The sequence below is a fragment of the Protopterus annectens genome, chromosome 8.part0 (genome assembly GCF_019279795.1).
Source record: "Protopterus annectens isolate FY-2018-M chromosome 8.part0, PAN1.0, whole genome shotgun sequence".
NCBI lineage: Eukaryota > Metazoa > Chordata > Ceratodontiformes > Protopteridae > Protopterus > Protopterus annectens.
In genome coordinates, this window is record NC_056741.1 from 1,231,170,290 (window position 1) to 1,231,192,135 (window position 21,846).

At 41.9% G+C, this 21,846-nt stretch overlaps 1 protein-coding gene across 1 annotated transcript in view; it reads right to left on the minus strand.

The window, feature by feature from the left end:
• UBA1 (ubiquitin like modifier activating enzyme 1) overlaps positions 1-21,846 on the minus strand; it is a 2,903,587-nt gene that overhangs the window by 1,901,795 nt on the left and 979,946 nt on the right. Inside the window, exon 9 of the mRNA XM_044080725.1 lies at positions 4,585-4,682. Coding sequence (XP_043936660.1) covers positions 4,585-4,682 — 98 coding nt within the window. The remainder of the gene's footprint in view (positions 1-4,584; positions 4,683-21,846) is intronic.

Below are 21,846 nucleotides of genomic sequence, written 5' to 3' on the forward strand. Positions count from 1 at the left end.
AAAGAGCCTGTAATTCGGATACACACCTGGAAGAATTAACAGCCACCAAGGATCAATGTCTTCCAAGATAAAAGCTTCAAATAAGAGCAAGCAGAAGACTCAAAATGAAGACCTACAAGGGCCTGCAGCATAAAGGGTAAATTCAAAGGAGGTACTAGGTATGAACCAGAGGGTGTAATACAAAAATGCCTTTAAAGAAAACTCTTGAGATCTTTACAGTAATCCAAAGGTGCATTATCCTTTCCAACATGAAAATTAGATACCAGAGCTCTCGAAAGCAGACACCCAGGAAGAAGAGATGAACTTTAAGCCAGGATAGTTGAACTAGACTTGAAGCAGCCTACCTCAAAGTATCAGCACTGAAGCCAACTTGGCTTCTATGCAGATAATGTCAAGAAAACCAAGGGCAGGATCAGAAATTTAATAGGTCATATCATCACAGCCAACCCCATGGAAGATCACAAAACAAAGCCCGACTACCATGGATCCAAAAGAAAAATGTCAAGGTGACACAGCAGAGGCTCTAGGGAGGGAGCCCAGAGCTGAAAGAAAACGGCTCAATTGCATCTGTGCTTGCTAGGAGGACCTCATCAGCTGCTCCACATCTGATGCACTTAAACTGCCTGACAAACTTTTATGACAGAGTGGACAAAACCACAGAGAGCCTGGAGGTTTAGGTGGCAAAGGAGCTGCTGCTTGGGACAAAACTGGGGAGGCCCAGAATCAGGGTGGAGCAAGGGAATGACTCCAGCAAGAACTCTGGCAGGATAGCTGGGGAGAAGTGGGAAGAAATTCACTGAGGGGGCCCATCTGCAACAAAAAGGGTCTGCAAAAAAAACAGAGAAGAGCTTCGCCACAGATGGCCACAAAAGGTATTCTGCTTCAAGGAGTCTGAGCAAATGACCCCGAGGTCACTGCAGAACCCAAAATGTTCTCCAGGAGGCTCCTGTTCCTCTACTGATCTCCTGGTAGTGGAGGAAGGAACAGAAATGGAAGACTGAGCAGTGGAAGGATTTAAAGAAAGGAAGGCATTAAGGATTCCCTGTGAGAAGGCCTGCCAATCTGGGGAAGGATCATGGGAAGAGGAAACATGTTTTAATTTCTTCTTACAAGGAAGATCCCCTTACACTGCAAGAAAATAGATGTAGGCCTGGATTCCAGGGCGGGCATTGGGATAGCTTTAAATGGAGGAGCTGGAAGGGCATCGCAAGGGATATCCAAGGTAGTGCTTTGCGGGTCCCCCTTACTATCGTGAACGGATGCCTTCTATGCCTCTGTGGACATGCTAGTGGCACCTTTCCTAAAGGCTTCTGAAATGGTACCCACTGCAGCTTGGGAGCCAGAGATTGAACGGGTCTCCGGTCCTTCAATGGCCTCAAGAGGCACAGTTAAAGATTCAGGCCTGATTTGTTTCACCTTCTCTGGTGGCTCACCAGACAGACCTGTTGTGCCCACCATACCAAAAGCAAGACTTTTAAGCAACTGATTTTTAAGGTAAATATTAATAGCCAACAAAAGACTATTAAGCGTCTGGGGATGAACACCTGGCAAATTAATAGACTTTAAAACATGCTTGGACCCTAGGCAACACAAACACTGATCTTGGCCATCTGTGTGTCGAATCTGACGTCCACAAAGGCACTTGCCTTTCCTAAATGACATTAACCTAAAAAAAAAAACATGCAGCAGCAAAAAAGAACACAGATTTTCTCCAACTGGGCACTTATCTGAAAACAGCAAACACTTGGAAATCAGAAAAATGGCATTCGGACTGGCAGCAGGGAAGTTCTGAGGAATGGCACGTGCAGACTTAACCTTTATGGCCTACATAAGCTGCCTTGCTATGTGCAACCTGCCACGTACCATGCATAGCAAATGTCTTGTATACTGGCCAGACATTCAGGTCGCCTAGGCTGGGAATCGCAGGTTATGAATACTGAAACATAGTAATAGAAAGCCTTTGAGCAAAAAATGTAGGTGCATTTTGTTTCACATCTTAGCTCATTTCCTCCAATGGAGCTTGAAGTTTGCACTGTAACCTCCAGTGGATGAAGCCTAAACTTTCTGATAGATAAATGATGTCCTCAAAATTCAAACTAATATTCACATCGCTGGAACTAGTGGAGTTACAGTGTAAATGGCAAACTCATCAACAAGCTATTTTTATACTGGCAGTATTCTTTAGGTTCTAGGTCTTAAACTGGATTTTTTTTAATCACTATAAACATAGCAAATATTAAGAACATAATATTAATTACACAATTTACACTAATAAAGCAGCCACTCAAGTTACACACATTCTGCCAACAGCATTTGGTTCATTCAGTTGAGCTATCATACAAGGCTTAGCAGTTCTGTCTGTGCTACTTGGTTCATGAGATAATTTAGAAAAACAAGAAATTTCTGAAAACATAACAATTAAGGACTGTAACTGCACTGGACAGAAGTAAAACATCAATAATGTTGTGTTGGCTATTGTGTAAGCATCTGAGAGCTATTTTAACACTGTATCTTGCATGTTTTTGAAATTAACGCAAACATGAACATGCAATATTTAGTGCCTACAACTATCAGAGGGATGCAACTGCAGAAACACCTGCAGGCATCACTTGGCTGTAATGAGTTAACTAATTCCTCTTACAACAAATGCATTAACTGGACTTGGCTAAGGCCTTCGACACAATACCCCACTCAGGCATCATAGATAAGCTAAACAGCTTAAAAGTAAACCCTTATGTCACTAGATGGGTTGCAAATTGGCTAAAGGACAGAACCCATAAAGTTAAAATCGCTGGAGCAATGTCAGACTCAAAGCCAGTCACAAGTGGTGTCCCACAGGGATCTGTCCTGGGATCCCTCTTGTTTGGCATTTATTTCTCAGATGTTAAAGCAAACATGGGAGGGCTGTGGCTGACAAAGTTCGCACATGACTGCAAACTAGGCGCCATAGTCGATACACCAGCAGATACATACATCCTACAAAAAGGCCTCACTGAAACGGACAGCTGGTGCCGTAGTCATGGCCTTAAACTAAATGCCAAAAAATGTATAGTCATCCCTTTTGGAAAAAAACAAAGTATCCACAAATTATCACAGACAGCAACCCACTGAGTACGGAAAAAGTAATCAGAGACCTAGGGACCCAAGTAGACAGCGACCTCTCATTTGACACCCACGTTGCCAAAGTGGTTAGAAAAACATTCTACCTTGCACACCTCATCATGAAGGGTTTCACATCCAGATCCAAGGATGTCATTGTACCCCTATATTCCTCCCTCATCAGACCCATGATTGAGTACAATGCCCCATTTGGTATGTACCTCACCCGGCACTTGCAACAGCTGGAGAGACCACAAAAGTACCTCACCAAAAGGATCAAGGGTCTCCAACATATGTCTTATTCTGCCAGACTAAAGAAACTTCAGCTCTATTCAGTAGCATACTGCCTGCTCAGAGGTGATCTCTGCCTGACATACAAGGCCATGTCCAATCAGGATCTGATGGACATGCTCCACCTCAAAAAATCCAAATCCATCAGGACCACGAGAGCTAAAGACTTAAACCTCGGCACAAGTATGAATAGGACATGCTGGAGGGATAGATTCATAACCCAGAGGCTTCCCATGCTTTGGAACAGGATCCCAGTTCGTATTAGGCAGAGCCCCTCACTGACTCTCTTCAAGAGAAACCTTGATGAGTGGATGGGAGATGGTAAGTTTACTCCAGGGGTCACATCTGTGCCACTGCTAGAAAGGGGCACAGTAAACTAATTCTATTATATAAGGGGACCTTCACTGTCGCTACTAGACAGAGGCACAGTATTCTAGATTTATTCTGTACATTTTTGTACCACTTCATGGGGTGGCAAAAGCCACATCACTATGGCTAGGCTTACAAATGCCCCAGGGCAGATAGCCTAGTACTATACTATGAAACTATGAACCTTGAATCACAACATATCGGTAGAAATTTAAGCAACCAAATGGACTGGTAAATCAGCATTCATTTACAGTACAAACCACTAAAACAGAACACCCACTTTTCTAATACCCACCCTTACCCTACTGTGTGTTACAAGGGAGCAGGAACTTATCCCGGGAAGCAATGAGTTTATGACAGGGAAACAATCTAGGACCAGATGTGTGTTGGGACATTCCTATGGGCAAATCAGGAGAATATCCTGATTATATAACACCACATCTTTAGGATGCAGAAGGAACCTGCAGACTACGCTGAAAACTCCCACAAAGGGAGAAAATGTGACTGCACTGAAAACTCTCCACTCAAGAACTAAATAGTACAACCTAACATTTTAAAGGCATCAGCATTAACACCTGCACTACTGTACACACTAAAATTGTCAAAATGTTTCTCTAATAAAACAGGCAAGTATACTACAACAAAAGGCACTTTTTTTAAACAGAGAATTTGTCCAAAACAGAAAAAAACCTTTGCGCACCCATATGTACACAGAAATCTCAAAACTCTTATTACACTTTCTTGCTCTTCACACACATTCACACATCTGAAAAATGGAAAATTCTTAAAAGTTGTCAAAACCAAAGACAATTTAATATTACTTACAAAATTAATCTTCTTTGGCATCTTCACCTGGCTAACAATTCCACTACGAACATAGTCAGAGAATGCAGAAGTGTCACAGATGCTAAATGTATATGGACCTACAAATGAAAAGAAAAATGTAAGAAAGGTACAGTACCATTTCAGTGCTCTGTCAACACAAAAAAATTAGAAACATTTTAATAGAAGCACAGCTCAGATATTCCTAACACTTCTAAATAGAAAAGAAACAAACTCCAGGCAACATAATGAGCATACAGCTAAACTACCTTTACTATGACAAAAAATGTGGGTTGCAAGCACTATAGATGTGATTCATGCAGATAGCTAACATGCACATTTAACAGTTCTTAATAGTGAAGCAAGTGAAGTTTTTGAAGTACCACTTGGTATCCAAAGTAAGGAAAAATATTCACACACGACTCGTCTGCTTAAAATAATTTCTTATCCTATCATGCAGAAGTCAGCTTCATCCTCAAGGAAGAAACATGGTGCATGTGCTCATCGTGTCATATGCGGACTACAAAAGCATGAGTAGTCCTGAGTGCAGCAGTTCAACTTGAATATCCAAAGAGACAACGTGAATAAGAAAAAACTCACTTTAGTAAAACAGAGCTTTCGGGAATAACCCTTCTTCAGTGTTAATAAAACAATGAATGAGTTTAAGCATACATACATATATATGCAGAACTATCAACCACATGATACTTCCGCCCTATAAAAATGTAATTGAAAAGCACATCAATTAAAATTTAAAAACACAAACATTAAATAAATTTGTGTATTAACAGAAAAGTATTGTTAAAAGGATAAAAAACAAATTGGAATATTAGATATCAATTTATATATTTTAAACTTTAATGATACTGTTTTTGTCTAAATTCTAATATAGATTTGATAGCAATCATACTATTTAAACCTGGTTTCTTATCTGCATGCAGTCTTATAATCCACATACTCAGCAATGTCTAACCTGTTAATTATGTCTCCTAATCTCAAGCTTTTATTTGGACTGCGGTGGTGGTGCGGCGGTAGCGTTGTCACCTCACAGTTAGACATTGCCCATTCGATTCTCAGAGCGTCTTGTGTAGCGACATGCGTGAACGGGCGTTCTTTCGTTGAAGGTTGTGCGTTAGGCCTGGCAAGCCAGCACGTAAAACTCTGCCAATTAGTGGACAGGAGTTCCGCTGTGGCGACCCCTAACCGGGAAAAGCCGAAAGACACAAAAAATCTCAAGCTTTTGTCTACCATTTCTAAAACTTTAAATTTGAAATTATCATCTCTCTCTCTGTCCTATGCTATACTAAGGCATTTGAGGGTATGTTTCTTCTCATTTCAGATTTGTGTTCAATTATACGCTCTTTTAAAGCTCTAGAGCATTTACCCACACAGAAACTTGTGAATTGTGTGCACGTAGCCAGATAAATAACCATAACACTTCTAAATGTAGCCTGACACTTCATTTCATATATGGTTTTATTCACCGGATGTTCAAATACTTTATCTGTACAGATACCTGTACAACAACTACAAGCATGACGGGGTATTGTACCAAAACTATGTGATATTACTAGTAAAGAAATAGTCTCAAAATCTTTATAGCATAACATTTTAAGTTGTACATATTCTTATATGCAAACCTAGGGATATGTCCTAGTGTTTTGCTGAGTTCAGGCTGGGCCATTAAGATACACCAATTTGTTCTAATAATTGATTCAACATATTTTGTCATCTTATTATATGTAGTTGTATATCTCAACACATTATCTGAGCCATTGCTCACAGCTTCTTGGGTTACGGACTCAGTAAAAAAAAAAAAAGGAGATGCATAAGTGTTCCTATTATTCAAAACATTACCCCTTATTTCATTAATATATTTCATATTATAACCGCTAACTTGAAATTCTTGACAGATGAGATCCATTGGTTCCTGACATTTATCTGCCTCTGTATTGTGTCTGCTAATTCTTAACAGTTGACTTTTGACAATTCCATTGAATATATGACGTGCATGCATGCCTTTAGCATGTGTATATCTATTCACCTGTCCATTTTACTTAAAAACACGTTTCCAGATTATCATGACTACCTTTGTACAATTCAACGTCCAAAAAGGACATCCTAGTTCTAGATAAATTTACTGAAAATTAAGAAATTAGTTGTGCTGTGTAAGTACAAAGTTATCCAATTGTCGTTCATCACCCTGCCATAGAAGAAAACAATCATCCACAAAGCGCTGGTAAAAAAGTACATTATTCTTATATCTATTTCCTTAGCTGAAAATGTACTGCGTCTCCCATTGATTAAGCACAAAATTGGCATATGTATTCGCCATGGGAGTACCTGACTTTTAATAAGTTAAAAAAGAAAAGCATGTTTATTCCTAACAATGCCCCCACACTTAATGCATTTCGTTCTATTTGTGAAAATCAATTGAGACAATTGTATAATGTTCTCTTTCGGCTTTTCCCGGTTAGGGGTCGCCACAGCGGAACTCCGGTCCGCTAATGATTGGTAGTTGATTTTTACGTGCAGAGTTACCAGCCCTGACACACAACCTTCAACGAAGGTACGTCCATTCATGCATGTCTCCATGCAGAAGACGCTCTAGCTGAAAATCGAACCGGCCAGCGTCTTACAGCGAGGCGACAACGCTACCGCAGCACCACCACCGCGGATCTAAGACTAAATGTAAGATGAATTCTAGGATGTTTAATGTGACGTATCATGAACATCTTGCCCTTAAAGCGCTGATTAATAACAAAAGTATTATCAAGCAAGCTGATAAAGGAGGAGCAATAGTAATTTTTGATAAGGAGAAATATAATGCTTTGATATATGATTTTTTTAAAAGATGAGAACACATTTAAAGAAATTTCTTATGTCGAAGTCAAGAAAATTATTAGTGATGTCAACATGTTCATCTATGATCTACAAGCGCAGGGTGGTATCTCCCTAGAACTTTTTAATTTTTTGACAGTATCAACTCCAGTAATTCCAATAATTTATGGAATACCCAAGTTGCATAAATCCATGACAGTACCACTAATGAGACCTATAGTGTCTGGAAGGGGTTGGTCAACAGAACCACTTTCAGTATTTACTCAAGAAAATCTGAGCAAATATTTGAAATTATGCCCCAGTTATATAAAGGACACGGGGTTTTCTAAAAAAAATTATATCAGTGGTATAATAGTAATAGGAACAGTGAGTTTATTATGGTAACTATGGATATAGCTTCTCTTTTCACTGTTATACCTAATGATTATGGAATCAATGCAGTTCGTGAATTTTTACGTACTAACAAGTATGAGAGGGAGAGATATTGAAGTTATATGTAGCACAATAGAAATTGTACTAGAAAATTTTTTTTTTTATTTAATAAGCAATCTACAATCAGGAGTAGCCATGGGTACCTCCCATGGCGAATACATATGCCAATATTGTGCCTAATCAATAGGAGACCGTACATTTTCAGGGAAGGAAATAGATACAAGAATAATTTACTTTTTTACCAGCGCTTTGTGGAGGATTGTTTTCTTCTATGGCAGGGTGATGGACAACTGGATAACTTTGTAGCACAACTAATTTCTTAAAATTTTCAGTAAATTTATCTAGAACTAGGATGTCCTTTTTGGACGCTGAATTGTACAAAGGTAGTAATGATAATTTGGAAACGTGTTTTTAAGAAAAAATGCACAGGTGAATAGATATACACATGCTAAAAGCATGCATGCATGTCAAATATTCAATGGAATTGTCAAGTCAGCTGTTAAGAATTAGCAGACTTAATATAGAGGCAGATAAATGTCAGGATCAAATGGATCTCATCTGTAAAGAATTTCAAGTTAGAGGTTGTAATATGAAATATATTAATGAAATAAGGGATAATGTTTTGAATAAGAATACTTATGCATCTCTTTTTTTTTTTACTGAGTCCATAACCCCAGAAGCTGTGAGCAATGGCTCAGATAATGTGTTGAGATATACAACTACATATATGACAAAATATGTTGAACCAATAATTAGAAAGAATTGGTGCATCTTAATGGCCCAGCCTGAACTCAGCAAAATACTAGGACATATCCCTAGGTTTGCATATAAGAATATGTACAACTTAAATTAAAGGTTATGCTATAAAGATTTTGAGACTAATTCTTTACAAGTAATATCAGATAGTTTTGGTACAATACTCTATCATGCTTGTAGTTGTACAGATATCTGTACAAATAAAGTATTTGAACATCCGGTGAATAAAACCAAATATGAAATGAAGGGTCAGGCTACATGTAGAAGTGTTATGGTTATCTGGCTATGTGCACACAGTGCACAAGTTTCTATGTGGGTAAATGCTCTAGAGCATTAAAAGTGCGTATAATTGAACACAAATCTGAAAAGAGAATAAACACCCTCAAATGCCTTAGTACAGCATAGGACAGAGAGATGTAACAATTTCAAATTTAAAGTTTTAGAAATTGTAAACAAAAGCTTGAGGATTAGGAGACAATGAACAGGTTAGACATTGCTGAGGATAAGTGGATTATAAGACTGCATGCAGATAAGAAACCAGGTTTAAATAGTATGATTACTATCAAACCTATATTAGAATTTAGACAAAAACAGTATCATTAAAGTTTAAAATATATAAATTGATATCTAATATTCCAATTTATTTTTTTTTATACTTTTAACAATATTTTTTGTTAATACACAAATTTATTTAATGTTTGTGTTTTTAAATTTTAATTGATGTGCTTTTCAATTACATTTTTATAGGGCGGCTGTGTCATGTGGATATGACAGTTCTGCATATAAATGTATGTATGCTTAAACTCATTCATTGTTTTATTAACACTAAAGGGTTATTCCCCGAAAGCTCTGCTGTGTTATTCAAGTGAGTTTTTTCTTATTCACGTTTGTCTTTTTGGATATTCAAGTTGTCGGAATAAAGAAGACTAAGAACTTTAGGTTGAAGTTTTGCTTTGCAGCAGTTCAACCTCAACCACTGAAGAAACCACATCCAGCAATTCAAGAAATAAAAAGTTAAGTACTCACCATAACGTTCCACCCAAGTACTTCTACTTCATTTATATTCAACCTGTGGGATCTGAGCCGGCAAATTCACTAGCAAATGCTCCAAACTCCAAGCTCCTCCCCTCACCCATAAAACACCTCCACTACATTCCAACCCCCAGATAGAGTTTGCCGACCCTTACACTGATAACCCGACCCAAAAAACACTGACATACAACTGCAGCCAACAGGCTGTTCATATAAGGTCAAGGGGAAGGAGGGAGGGACGGTTGAAGACAAATAAAGTAGAACTACTCAGATGGAACATTATGGTGAGAACATAACTTCTTTATCTGAAGTAGTTTACTTCATTCGATCTTCAACCTGTGGGACAGGGTCCGCAGCAACTAAACTCCTGGGTGGCCCTCATGGAAGGATATTCCGGAGCACAGTGGAAACAAAGGCTGCTCTCCCTCTAGAAGTCAAATCCCATTTGTAGTGAGAAATAAAGGTATGAGATGAGGACCAAGTAGCAGCAGAACAAATACCATCCAATGAGACTAAACCAAAAGGCCGCAGAAGTAGCCATGGACCTAGTGGAATGAGCTTTCACCTGACCTGAAGGATCTACACCTTTATTCTTATAGACCTGAAGGATGTACGAGGAAATCCACCTAGCAATGGAGACCTTGGAGATAGGTTAGCAGAAAAAGGGTTTAGAGAAGGACACAAACAAGGGATAGGATTTGTACACGTTTTTTGGTCCTGTGTAAATAAAATCATAACTGTCTATGAACATCCAAACAAGTGGAGTTTTGTTCCATTTTGTTAGTAAAGTTTGGGAAGAAAGCAGGAAAATTAATGGTCTGATTGATGCTAACTTGTGATGCAACTTTAGGAAGAAAGGACGGATTGGTCCGAAGGGAAACCCCATCTTTATGGAAAATCATGCTGTTTTCCAAGATGAGAATATTTAAGATCTGTGGTTGCAGCAGGTTCAAAAGGAGGAGAAACCAAAGCACAAAGAGCCATAGAAAAGTCCCATGGTGGAACAGGATCCTTGACTGGGGGTGTAACAAAGGTACCTTTGATAAAGGTTTTACATAGTCTGGCGGAGGCTAGGGAGGCAGAATTTTAACCCACATGAAAATAAGATGGCAGCCAATTGAACGTTGATAGTAGAAGAGCTTGCACAGTTGAAAAATATTGGCTAGGTAATCAAAAATGGCAGAAATAGGAGTGAAAGGGTCTAAACTCCTGTGAGATGCCCAAAATGAAAAACGTTTCCATTTGCTGCAGTAAATCTTCCTGGTTGAAGACTTGAGCAGCCACAAAAATAGACCTAACTGAAGAGGATAATCCAGGAGTCCTTTAAATCATGGGAAAGTACAGTTGTGTACACTTACAATAAATGGAGATGTTAAGAGTGTATTCCCTGTTGCAGTCATCACACTTGGGTTGTCTGCCTGCAGGTAGCCCTCAGTCAGCCCGAATACCAAAGTCTTGGGATTTCTGCATCGGATGCTGTCGCCTCTTCGATGACGTCAGGTCGTCAGGGGTATAAAACATGCAGGCGACACCATTACATCAGTTATTCTTGCCCCAGATGTCAGGAGCCCCCAAAAATAGAAAGCAATTACATGGTATGGAACACCGCCAGTAAAAAGTAAATACCCCTGCTATAAAAATGACCATAAAGAGGACAGGCAGAAAGGATAGAGAAAACCAGGGGGCTGGAGGGAGGGAAACCAGACTGCAACAGTGAATACACTCGAACATCTACATTTATGTTAAGTGTACACAACTGTATTATGTTCTTTGTGTTTCACTGCTGCAGTCATCACACTTGGGTTGATTCTCAAAGCTGAGGAAGGGCGGAGGCAGTCAAGAAGTGTTAGGGCTGGCTAGCAGGCCTTGTAAGACTGCTGTAGCAAATCCAGCTCTAGATTTAGAAAAAAATTAAGTGGTAATGCTTGGTGAAGGTGTGTAAAGTACAGTTTTGTACCTACCATAAATGTAGATGTCCGAACTGGATAGCATCTGCAGTCATAACAACTGGGTTGTCCTGTCATCAGGCAGCCCTTCAGTCGGCCGGATTCCAAAGTCCGGGTCCGGCTTCGGCTGATGTCGCACTTCACCCGACGTCATCTCTGTTGGTCTTCGGGTATAAAGGCATCAGCCGACGCCATTTTCCTCAGTGTTTCTTGCCCCAGATGCCAGTAGCCCTCTTGAAGGCTAAAATTTAGATAGATGCCAATGTTTCCAAAAAAGATAGAGGTAAACACAAAATAAGCATGTATGCACATATATACAAACAAATACACCATAAAGACCCCCACCAGCTAGCTATTAGGAGGGTAAACACCCTTGGAGTACCACAGAGGGAAGGAGGGAGGGTAATCCTGACTGCAGATGCTATCCAGTTCGGACATCTACATTTATGGTAGGTACAAAACTGTACTATGTCCTTCATGGATGCATCTGCAGTCATAACAACTGGGTAGAATACCATAGCCAACAAGGGAGGAGGATAAAACTAGATTATGGTGTGTTTAGGATCCCTTGCAGTACAGCAGTGGCAAACCCTGCTCGGGATCTGGAATATAGAGGCAAATTATAATGCTTGGCAAATGTATGCACGGAGGTCCAAGTAGCCGCCTCAATAATGTCTTTGGTTGCCACTCCTCGTAAGAAGGCTGTGGTAGTGGCTGTTGCCCTTGTAGAATGAGGTCTTATGTTCTGTGGAATTGGTTTTCCATGGAAGGCATAACAGAATCGTATGCAATTTCCTATCCATTTGGAGATTGTCTGTTTGGAAATAGCTTTTCCTTCCCTTCCTGTTGCATAGGCTACAAAAGTTGGTCAGTCTTTCTGCTACCTTTTGTTCTGTCCAAGTAGTAGCGTAGCTGTCTATGTACATCCAAGGTATGCAATATTCTTTCCCCTCTGTTTTGTGGGTTGGGAAAGAAGGTAGGAAGGTGGATTGCCTGGTTTAAAGACACTCTGGATACCACCTTAGGCATAAATGTAGGATTAGTCCTCATGGACACTATCTTGGTGGAAGATTAGGAAGGGTTGCACTGCCATTAAGGCCTGTAGTTCTGAAACCCTCCTTGCTGAAGTAATTGCCAGTAGGAAAGCAGTTTTCCATGACAGGTGTTGTAGGTCTGCTGTTGCTGCTGGTTCAAAGGGTGATAGTGTCAATTTTTCTAGCAGAAAGTTTAAGTCCCAAGCTGGTAATGGTGGTTTCCTTGGAGGTTTTACATTCTTGATTCCTCTGAGGAACTGCCTGAGCAAAGGGTGAGAAAAAACAGGTGGATCAAAGCTGTATTCTGCTGAAATAGCTGATGCATGTATCTTGATGGAGGAGTAGGACAGGCCTGAATGAAGAAGTTCGGCTAGGTACTCCAGAATGTTAGGCATATCTATGTTTGACACATCTTTTCCTCTTTCAGTACTCCAAATGACAAACCTTTTCCATTTTCCAGCATAGTTTCTTCTTGTTGAAGTTCGGCGTGCTTCAAGAATAATGTCTCTAACTCTTTGGGAAAGTTCTGGATTAGCTGCTGCTATGTGATGTTCCATGCAGTCAGTTGCAACGTTTTTAGGTTTGGATGTATGATGCTGTAGTTGTTCTGCATCAGGGGTATTGGCCACATATTGTTCCGAGACATGCTCCTCAGCAGTGGGTACCAGTGTTGTCTTGGCCAGTTTGGAGCTATCAGGATTATCCTTGGACGTTCTTCCTTGATTTTTAGTAATACCTTGTGTATCAAGGGAAGAGGTGGGAATGCATATGCTGTTAGGCCTTTCCAGCTGAAGGAGAGCGAATCCACTTTCCATGCTAGTGGGTGGAATGTCCTTGTGCAGAATTTTTTGAGCTGGTGATTGGTAGGTGATGCAAATAGATCTATCTGAGGCATTCCCCATTTCTTTGAGATGGTCTTGAAGATGTCCGGGTGCAGCTTCCATTCGTGGGCATCCGATGTGGTTCTGCTTAATATGTCTGCTAGAGTATTCTCTTTTCCCGGTACAAATATTGCCAGGGTCCACAGCTCCAAAGTCATTCTGCATAGGGGGTATGAATGAGTGCCTCCCTGTTTGTTGATGTACCACATGACTGTGGTGTTGTCTGTCCTTATCAACTGGCCCTCTTTGAGAAATGGTCTGAACTTTTGGATTGCCAGTTTTACTGCCAGCATTTCTTTTAGGTTGATGTGCAGGTGAAGTTGATCCTGTGTCCACAATCCTTGCACGCATTTGTCCAGCATGTGGGCCCCCCATCCTAGGTCTGAAGCGTCTGTTGTGATGGTCTGGCTTGCTTGACATCTGCGAAAGGGTAGCCCTGGGTTTGACTGGCATGCCTGAGCCCACCATAGGAACTCCTGTTTTAAGCATGGAATTAGTGGGATTTCTGTTTCTAGGCTGTGTCTGTGTTGAGACCATAAATTCTTTAGGTACCACTGTAGTTTTCTCATATGAAGTCTGGCAAGTGGAAGCAAGATTATGCATGATGCCATGAAGCCCAAGGCCTGCAGTACTTTTCTTGCTGTTAACTTGTTCTGTTTTGTTAGTGCCAAGAAGTAAAGAGGGAGTTCTTTTGTTTTCCTTTGTTAGGAATGCCATCTGTTTTACTGTGTCCAATTCAGCCCAAGAATGTCCTTGTTTGGGATGGTATCAGCCTTGACTTTTGTAGATTGACTGTGTATCCCAGTGCTTGCAGCAAGTAAATGACCCTTTGTAAATCTGTTGTCAGCTTGCTTTTGTTGTCCCCTTGTAGCAGGCAGTCGTCTAGGTATGGGTAAATTTGGATTCCTGTAGTCTGCAATGGGCGATTACTGATGCCAGGCATTTTGTGAATACTCTGGGCAGTAGATAAGCCAAAGGGCAATGCTGAGAATTGATAGTGCTCTGATCCTGCAAGAAATCTGAGGTATCTTCTGCAGATTGGTCGAATGGGGCGTGCAGGTATGCCTCCTTGAGATCTAGAGTTACCAGCCAACACTCCTTGCCCAGCATGGGAAGAAGTTGCTGTAGGGTCAGCATTTTGAATTTTGGGACAATGATGTATGTATTTAAGGCGGACAGGTCGAGAATTGGTCTCCAACTTTTTTCCTTTCTTGGAACTAGGAATAGTCTGGAGTAGAACCCCTTTCCTTGCTCTGCTGTTGGCACTCTTTCCACAGCTCTCATGTTTGCTAACTGCATTATCTGTTGTAGAGCCTCTGTTTTTTGATTTGGCGGTAGATTTGGCATTCCTCTTTTGACTGGTAAAGTGTGGAAGTGGAACCGTAACCTTGATCTATGGTTTGTAAAATCCACTTGTCTTTTGTTATATAGTGCCAGTTCTTTGAAAATAAGGTTAATTTTCTGCCTAGAGGAGCTGCTATTTGTTCCCTGGTAGGCGGTTAGGGTTAAGTCACTGTGGTTGAGTTGATGTAGTGGCAGAGGTTGTGTCTGTGCCTCTGTTGTTACCTTGCCACTGTCGTCCTCTGTAGGCACCTCCCCTGGATTGGTTTCTGCCTCTGGAACGTCTATTCCTGCCCCTTTGAGGTCTTGTGGAGTCAGGAAAGGACCAATTTTTGGCAGGCCATTTCCTGCTAAACCTTGGGGGTTGAACCTGCAAGAAATCTTTGACCGTTTGAACAGATTTTGCCTTTTCTTCCATTTTCTTCATAACCTGCTGGGCAGGTGTACCAAACAAACTTGTCTTATCCATAGGAGCATCTAGCAACTTAGCTTTAACATGATCCGGTAGAGCTTGCTCCTTTAGCCATGCATGCCTTCTTATCACTGTGCCAGTCATGGCTGATCTAAATGAAGCCTCCAGTGCATCATAGCCACATTTTAAGGAATGGTTACTAACCTGTTGTATGTTATTTACCATTTCTAATACATATTTCTTATCAAGAGATTCATCAGTGGTTAGCTTTTTAGTTAACTGATCAAGCATAAACTCTTGGTATTGTATCATGTGAAACTGACAATTTAAAGCTCTAGCTGAGAGAGTAGCTGAAGTGTAGACCCTTTTGCCCCATCTGTCTAATGACCTTGCTTCCCTTTCTGAAGGAATAGGGTTTTTTGCTATGGTCATGGCTACTGCCTTGGGACCCTGGGATATAGTTTGGGGTCTGCAAGAGGGGCCTTGTAAAGGTGGTGATGAGTGTCTGGCACCCTGTAAAATCTGTCTGGTTTGGCAGGGGCTGGAGGTAAAGAATCTGGTGCGGAGCAGACATCATTGAAAGCATCATCCACCACAGAGAGAACAGGAGGTATAGCTAAGGGCCTGTGCTGTGGAAGGTGCAGAAAGGTCCTAAGTCTTTTCTGGAGTCTGAAAAATCCTGTTGCTGCCATTGGAACTGCTCTCGCATGGCATGTAAGGTTTCCCCAAAGGAGAATTCTTCTGGTGGGGAAGCAGCTGGAATGGATTCTTCAGCATCAGAGTCTTCAAAATTGGAGAAAGGTGCCTCTGGCTGATCAGTTATGTCTGATTCATCGGCAGACTCATCAGAGGACACTGGCTCAGGGGCTCTGCCCTAGGTCTCTTCTCTGGGGCTGAGAGGCCCTGTCTGGGTGAGATTGAGATCCTCTAATTAATGAAATTAAATCTTCTGCCAGAGTAAGCATTTGAGAACTAGAGGAGGGCCTGGTTGTAGGGGGTTTAACAGGCACTGTTTTAGTAGTCTTTGCTGCTTTAGCCCTGGCGAAGGCCTTAATGGACATGGCTGCTGGAGGCCTAGCAGCACCACGTGCTGGGGTAGAGACATCCAAGGGAATGGTGTCTGATAAGTCAGTGGCAACCACCGTAGTGGATAAAATTTCTGAGGCTGTTTCAAGAGTGGTAGCAGGGGCCTCAGTTGTAGAGATAGATTCAGCTGTACTTTGATCAGTTTTCGGTTTCGCCGAAACCGAGACACTCATGATTTGCTTAACCATGGTTTCAGCGAAACCGCGGACCGAGTGTCGGTCTTTATCTTTGCGCTTTTGGCAGATTGGGTAGTCGGAGGATCCGGCGGCATAATGTACGCAAAATCAGAACCGAAAAACTGTTCAGCAAACTCCGACCGGCGCCTAAGCGTTGTCGGTTGAAGCAACACAGGCGAACAGGCTGCTACGTCGTGGGCTGGGCCTAAACAAGGCAGACAATAAGAGTGGAAATCTTTATGAGATATTTGTTTCCCACAGGTTAAACAATTATTAACTTTTTCTGACATTGGCTGAGGCAAGAAAGAGTCCCCAACGGGTACTTAGCTTTAGAAGTCTTGAGTAGTATTCGTAGAAGTAATCTCTGGATCCGACCGACCGGCACTTGCGAACAGCTTCTGCTTGGCGCCACGGCAAGAAAGACTGAGGAAAATGGCGTCGGCTGATGCCTTTATACCCGAACCAACAGAGATGACGTCGGGTGAAGTGCGACATCAGCCGAAGCCGGACCCGGACTTTGGAATCCGGCCGACTGAAGGGCTGCCTGACGACAGGACAACCCAGTTGTTATGACTGCAGATGCATCCATGAAGGACATCTCCAAGTTGCAGCTTCCAGGACATCCCTGGTAGGGAATCCCCTAGGAAACGCTGCAGAACTTGAAGCAGCTCTAGCGGAATGAGTTCTGATCCCCTTGAGGGGTAGGTTTTCCATGGTGCTTGTAGCAGAAATGGATTCAGTGTGCTATCCATTTGAAATAGTTTGCTTCAAAATGGCCTTGGCCCTCTGCCCCTGTAGCAAAGCTGACTAGCAGATGGTCAGATTTTCTGAAAGGCTTAGTCCTGTCAAGGTAGGAAGTACAGTTGTGTACCTACCATAAATGTAGATGTTTGAGTGTATTCACTGTTGCAGTCATTACACTTGTGTTATCCTGCTGGCAGGCTACCCTCAGTCAGCCTGAATTCCAAAGTCCGGGTGCAGCGACGGTTGCTGTCGCCTCTTCCCTGACGTCAGTGCGCCAGGGGGTATACAAGATGCAGCAGACACCATTTTCTTCAGTTTTTCTTGCCCCAGATGTCAGGTGTCCCCAAGAAGGTAGGCAATACATATTGCTTATAAAAACATACAGTAAAATAAACACAATACCTTCATCTACAAGCAAATACACCACATAGATTGTACAGGATAGAGAAGTATAGATAAGTCCCAGCAAAGAAAGGGGGATGAAGGGTGGGTAACCTGGACTGCAACAGTGAATACATTAACATCTACATTTATGGTAGGTACACAACTGTACTATGTTCATCGTGTTTCACTGCTGCAGTCATTACACTTGGGTTGAATCCCAAAGCGGAGATAGGGCGGCTGGGTCTAAAGATTAGGAGTGGCTATGAGGCCCTGCAGAACTGCAGTGGCACAGCCTGCTCTGGATTTAGAGTAAAGAGGCAAGTGATAATGCTTGGTAAAAGTCTGCACTGAACTCCAAGTTGCAGCGTCCAAAATTTCCTTGGTTGGTAATCCTCTAAGAAAGACTGCTGAAGTGACTGCTGCCCTGGTAGAATGTGGCCTAATATTCTTAGGCACTGACTTGCCATGCTGTGCATAGCAGAAACGAACAGTGTCCTATCCATTTTGAAATAGTCTGTTTTGAGACCGCCTTTCCTTGTGATCAGTTTTTCTGAAAGCTTTTGTTTTGTCCAAGTAGAAGCGTAGCTGCCTGTGTATGTCCAAAGAGTGCAATATTCTCTCCGCTTTATTCTGGGGATTTGGATAAAATGTTGGCAAATGAATGGTTTGGTTAAAAGCCACACTGGATACTACCTTTGGCATAAATGTTGGGTTTGTCCTTGAGAAACCCTGTCCGGATAAAAAATGATAAAGGTTCCACTGCCATTAATGCCTGTAACTCAGACTCTTCTTGCTGAAGTTATTGCTAGGAGCAGAGCAGTTTTCCATGATAAGAATTGTATGTCAGCTGTATTGGCTGGCTCAAAAGGAGGTAGTGTGAGCTTTAAGACAAAGCTGAGGTCCCATGTAGGTATCTGTTCTCTCCTTGGGGGGTCTTATGTTTTTTACCCCTCTGAGGTACTGTTTTAGCAGAGGATGAGAGAAAATAGGAGGTTCCAAGCTGTAATGAGCTGAAATGGCAAAGGCATGGATCTTAATTGAGGAGTAGGATAAGCCTGTCCAGCATCTCGGTACTCCAGAATGTTAGGAATATCTATGTTTGACACATGGTTCAAGTCCTCTTTCAGTACTCCAAATGACAAACCTTTTCCATTTTCCAGCATAGATTTCTTCTTGTTGAAGCCTCCTGGCTTCAAGAATAACATCCATAACTCTTTGGGAAAGTTCTGGATTAGCTGGCTATGTGATCAGCCATGCAGTCAGTTGCAAGGTTTTAGGTTTGGATGCATGATGCTGATTGTTTTGTTGAGTCAGAAGATGAAGAATTAGAGGTAAAGTCCAGGCTGGGCCTTCAGACAAGCTCCTTAGGATTGAGTACCAGTGTTGTCTTGGCCAGTCTGGGGCTATCAATCATTTTGGCTTTCTTCCTTGATTTTTAGTAGCAACTTGTGTATCAAGAGGCAGTGGTGGGAAGGCATAAACTGTTAGGCCTTTCCAGATGCAGGATAGATCATCCACTTTCCATGCTTGTGGGTGGAATGTCCTTGTGCAGAATCTTTGATCTGGTGATTGTGAGGTGAGACAAATAGATCCATATCTGAGGCATTCCCCATTTCTTTGAGATGGTCTTGAAGATGTGGGTGCAGCTTTCATTCGTGGGCATCCGATGTGGTTCTGCTTAATATGTCTGCTAGAGTATTCTCTTTCCAGGTACAAATATTGCCAGATGTAGGTCCACTGCTCCAAAGTCATTCTGCATAGGGGGCAGGAATGAGTGCCTCCCTGTTTGTTGATGTACCACATGACTGTAGTGTTGTCTGTCCTTATCAACTGGCCCTCTTTGAGAAATGGTCTGAACTTTTGGATTGCCAGTTTTACTGCCAGCTTTTCTTTTAGGTTGATGTGCAGCTGAAGTTGATCCTGTGTCCACAATCCTTGAATACATTTGTCCAGCATGTGGGCCCCCATCCTAGGTCCCATGCATCTGTTGTGATGGTCTGGCTTGCCATTGACATCTGTGAAAGGATAGCCCTGGGTTTGACTGGCATGCCTGAGCCCACCATAGGAACTCCTGTTTTAAGCATGGAATTAGTGGGATTTGTGTTTCTAGGCTGTGTGTGTGTTGAGACCATAAATTCTTTAGGTACCACTGTAGTTTTCTCATATGAAGTCTGGCAAGTGGAAGCAAGATTATGCATGATGCCATGAAGCCCAAGGCCTGTAGTACTTTTCTTGCTGTTAACTTGTTCTTTGTTAGTGCCATTATTTGAAAGTAAAGAGTCAGTTCTTTTGCTTTTCCTTTGTTAGGAATGCCATCTGTTTTACTGTGTCCAATTCACCCAAGAATGTCCTTGTTTGGGATGGTATCAGCCTTGACTTTTGTAGATTGACTGTGTATCCCAGTGCTTGCAGCAAGTAAATGACCCTTTAGTAAATCTGTTGTCAGCTTGCTTTTGTTGTCCCCTTGTAGCAGGCAGTCGTCTAGGTATGGGTAAATTTGAATTCCTGTAGTCTGCAATGCAATTACTGATGCCAGGCATTTTGTGAATACTCTGGGCAGTAGATAAGCCAAAGGGCAATGCTGAGAATTGATAGTGCTCTGATCCTGCAAGAAATCTGAGGTATCTTCTGCAGATTGTCTGAATGGGGCGTGCAGGTATGCCTCCTTGAGATCTAGAGTTACCAGCCAACACTCCTTGCCCAGCATGGGAAGAAGTTGCTGTAGGGTCAACATTTTGAACTTTGGGACAATGATGTATGTATTTAGAATTGACAGGTCCAGTATTGGTCTCCAACTTTTTCCTTTCTTGGAACTAGGAATAGTCTGGAGTAGAACCCCTTTCCTTGCTCTGCTGTTGGCACTCTTTCCACAGCTCTCATGTTTGCTAACTGCATTATCTGTTGTAGAGCCTCTGTTTTTTGATTTGGCGGTAGATTTGGCATTCCTCTTTTGACTGGTAAAGTGTGGAAGTGGAACCGGTAACCTTGATCTATGGTTTGTAAAATCCACTTGTCTTTTGTTATATAGTGCCAGTTCTTTGAAAATAAGGTTAATTTTCGCCTAGGGAGCTGCTATTTGTTCCCTGGTAGGCGGATTTAGGGTTAAGTCACTGTGGTTGAGTTGATGTAGTGGCAGAGGTTGTGTCTGTGCCTCTGTTGTTACCTTGCCACTGTCGTCCTCTGTAGGCACCTCCTGGATTGGTTTCTGCCTCTGGAGCGTCTATTCCTGCCCCTTTGAGGTCTTGTGGAGGCAGGAAAGGACCAATATTTGGCAGGCCATTTCCTGCTAAACCTTGGGGGTTGAACCTGCAAGAAATCTTTGACCGTTTGAACAGATTTTGCCTTTTCTTCCATTTTCTTCATAACCTGCTGGGCAGGTGTACCAAACAAACTTGTCTTATCCATAGGAGCATCTAGCAACTTAGCTTTAACATGATCCGGTAGAGCTTGCTCCTTTAGCCATGCATGCCTTCTTATCACTGTGCCAGTCATGGCTGATCTAAATGAAGCCTCCAGTGCATCATAGCCACATTTTAAGGAATGGTTACTAACCTGTTGTATGTTATTTACCATTTCTAATACATATTTCTTATCAAGAGATTCATCAGTGGTTAGCTTTTTAGTTAACTGATCAAGCATAAACTCTTGGTATTGTATCATGTGAAACTGACAATTTAAAGCTCTAGCTGAGAGAGTAGCTGAAGTGTAGACCTTTTGCCCCATCTGTCTAATGACCTTGCTTCCCTTTCTGAAGGAATAGGGTTTTGCTATGGTCGCGCTACTGCCTTGGGACCCTGGGATATAGTTTCGGGTCTGCAAGAGGGCCTTGTAAAGGTGGTGATGAGTGTCTGGCACCCTGTAAAATCTGTCTGGTTTGGCAGGGGCTGGAGGTAAAGAATCTGGTGCGGAGCAGACATCATTGAAAGCATCATCCACCACAGAGAGAACAGGAGGTATAGCTAAGGGCCTGTGCTGTGGAAGGTGCAGAAAGGTCCTAAGTCTTTTCTGGAGTCTGAAAAATCCTGTTGCTGCCATTGGAACTGCTCGCATGGCATGTAAGGTTTCCCCAAAGGAGAATTCTTCTGGTGGGGAAGCAGCTGGAATGGATTCTTCAGCATCAGAGTCTTCAAAATTGGAGAAAGGTGCCTCTGGCTGATCAGTTATGTCTGATTCATCGGCAGACTCATCAGAGGACACTGG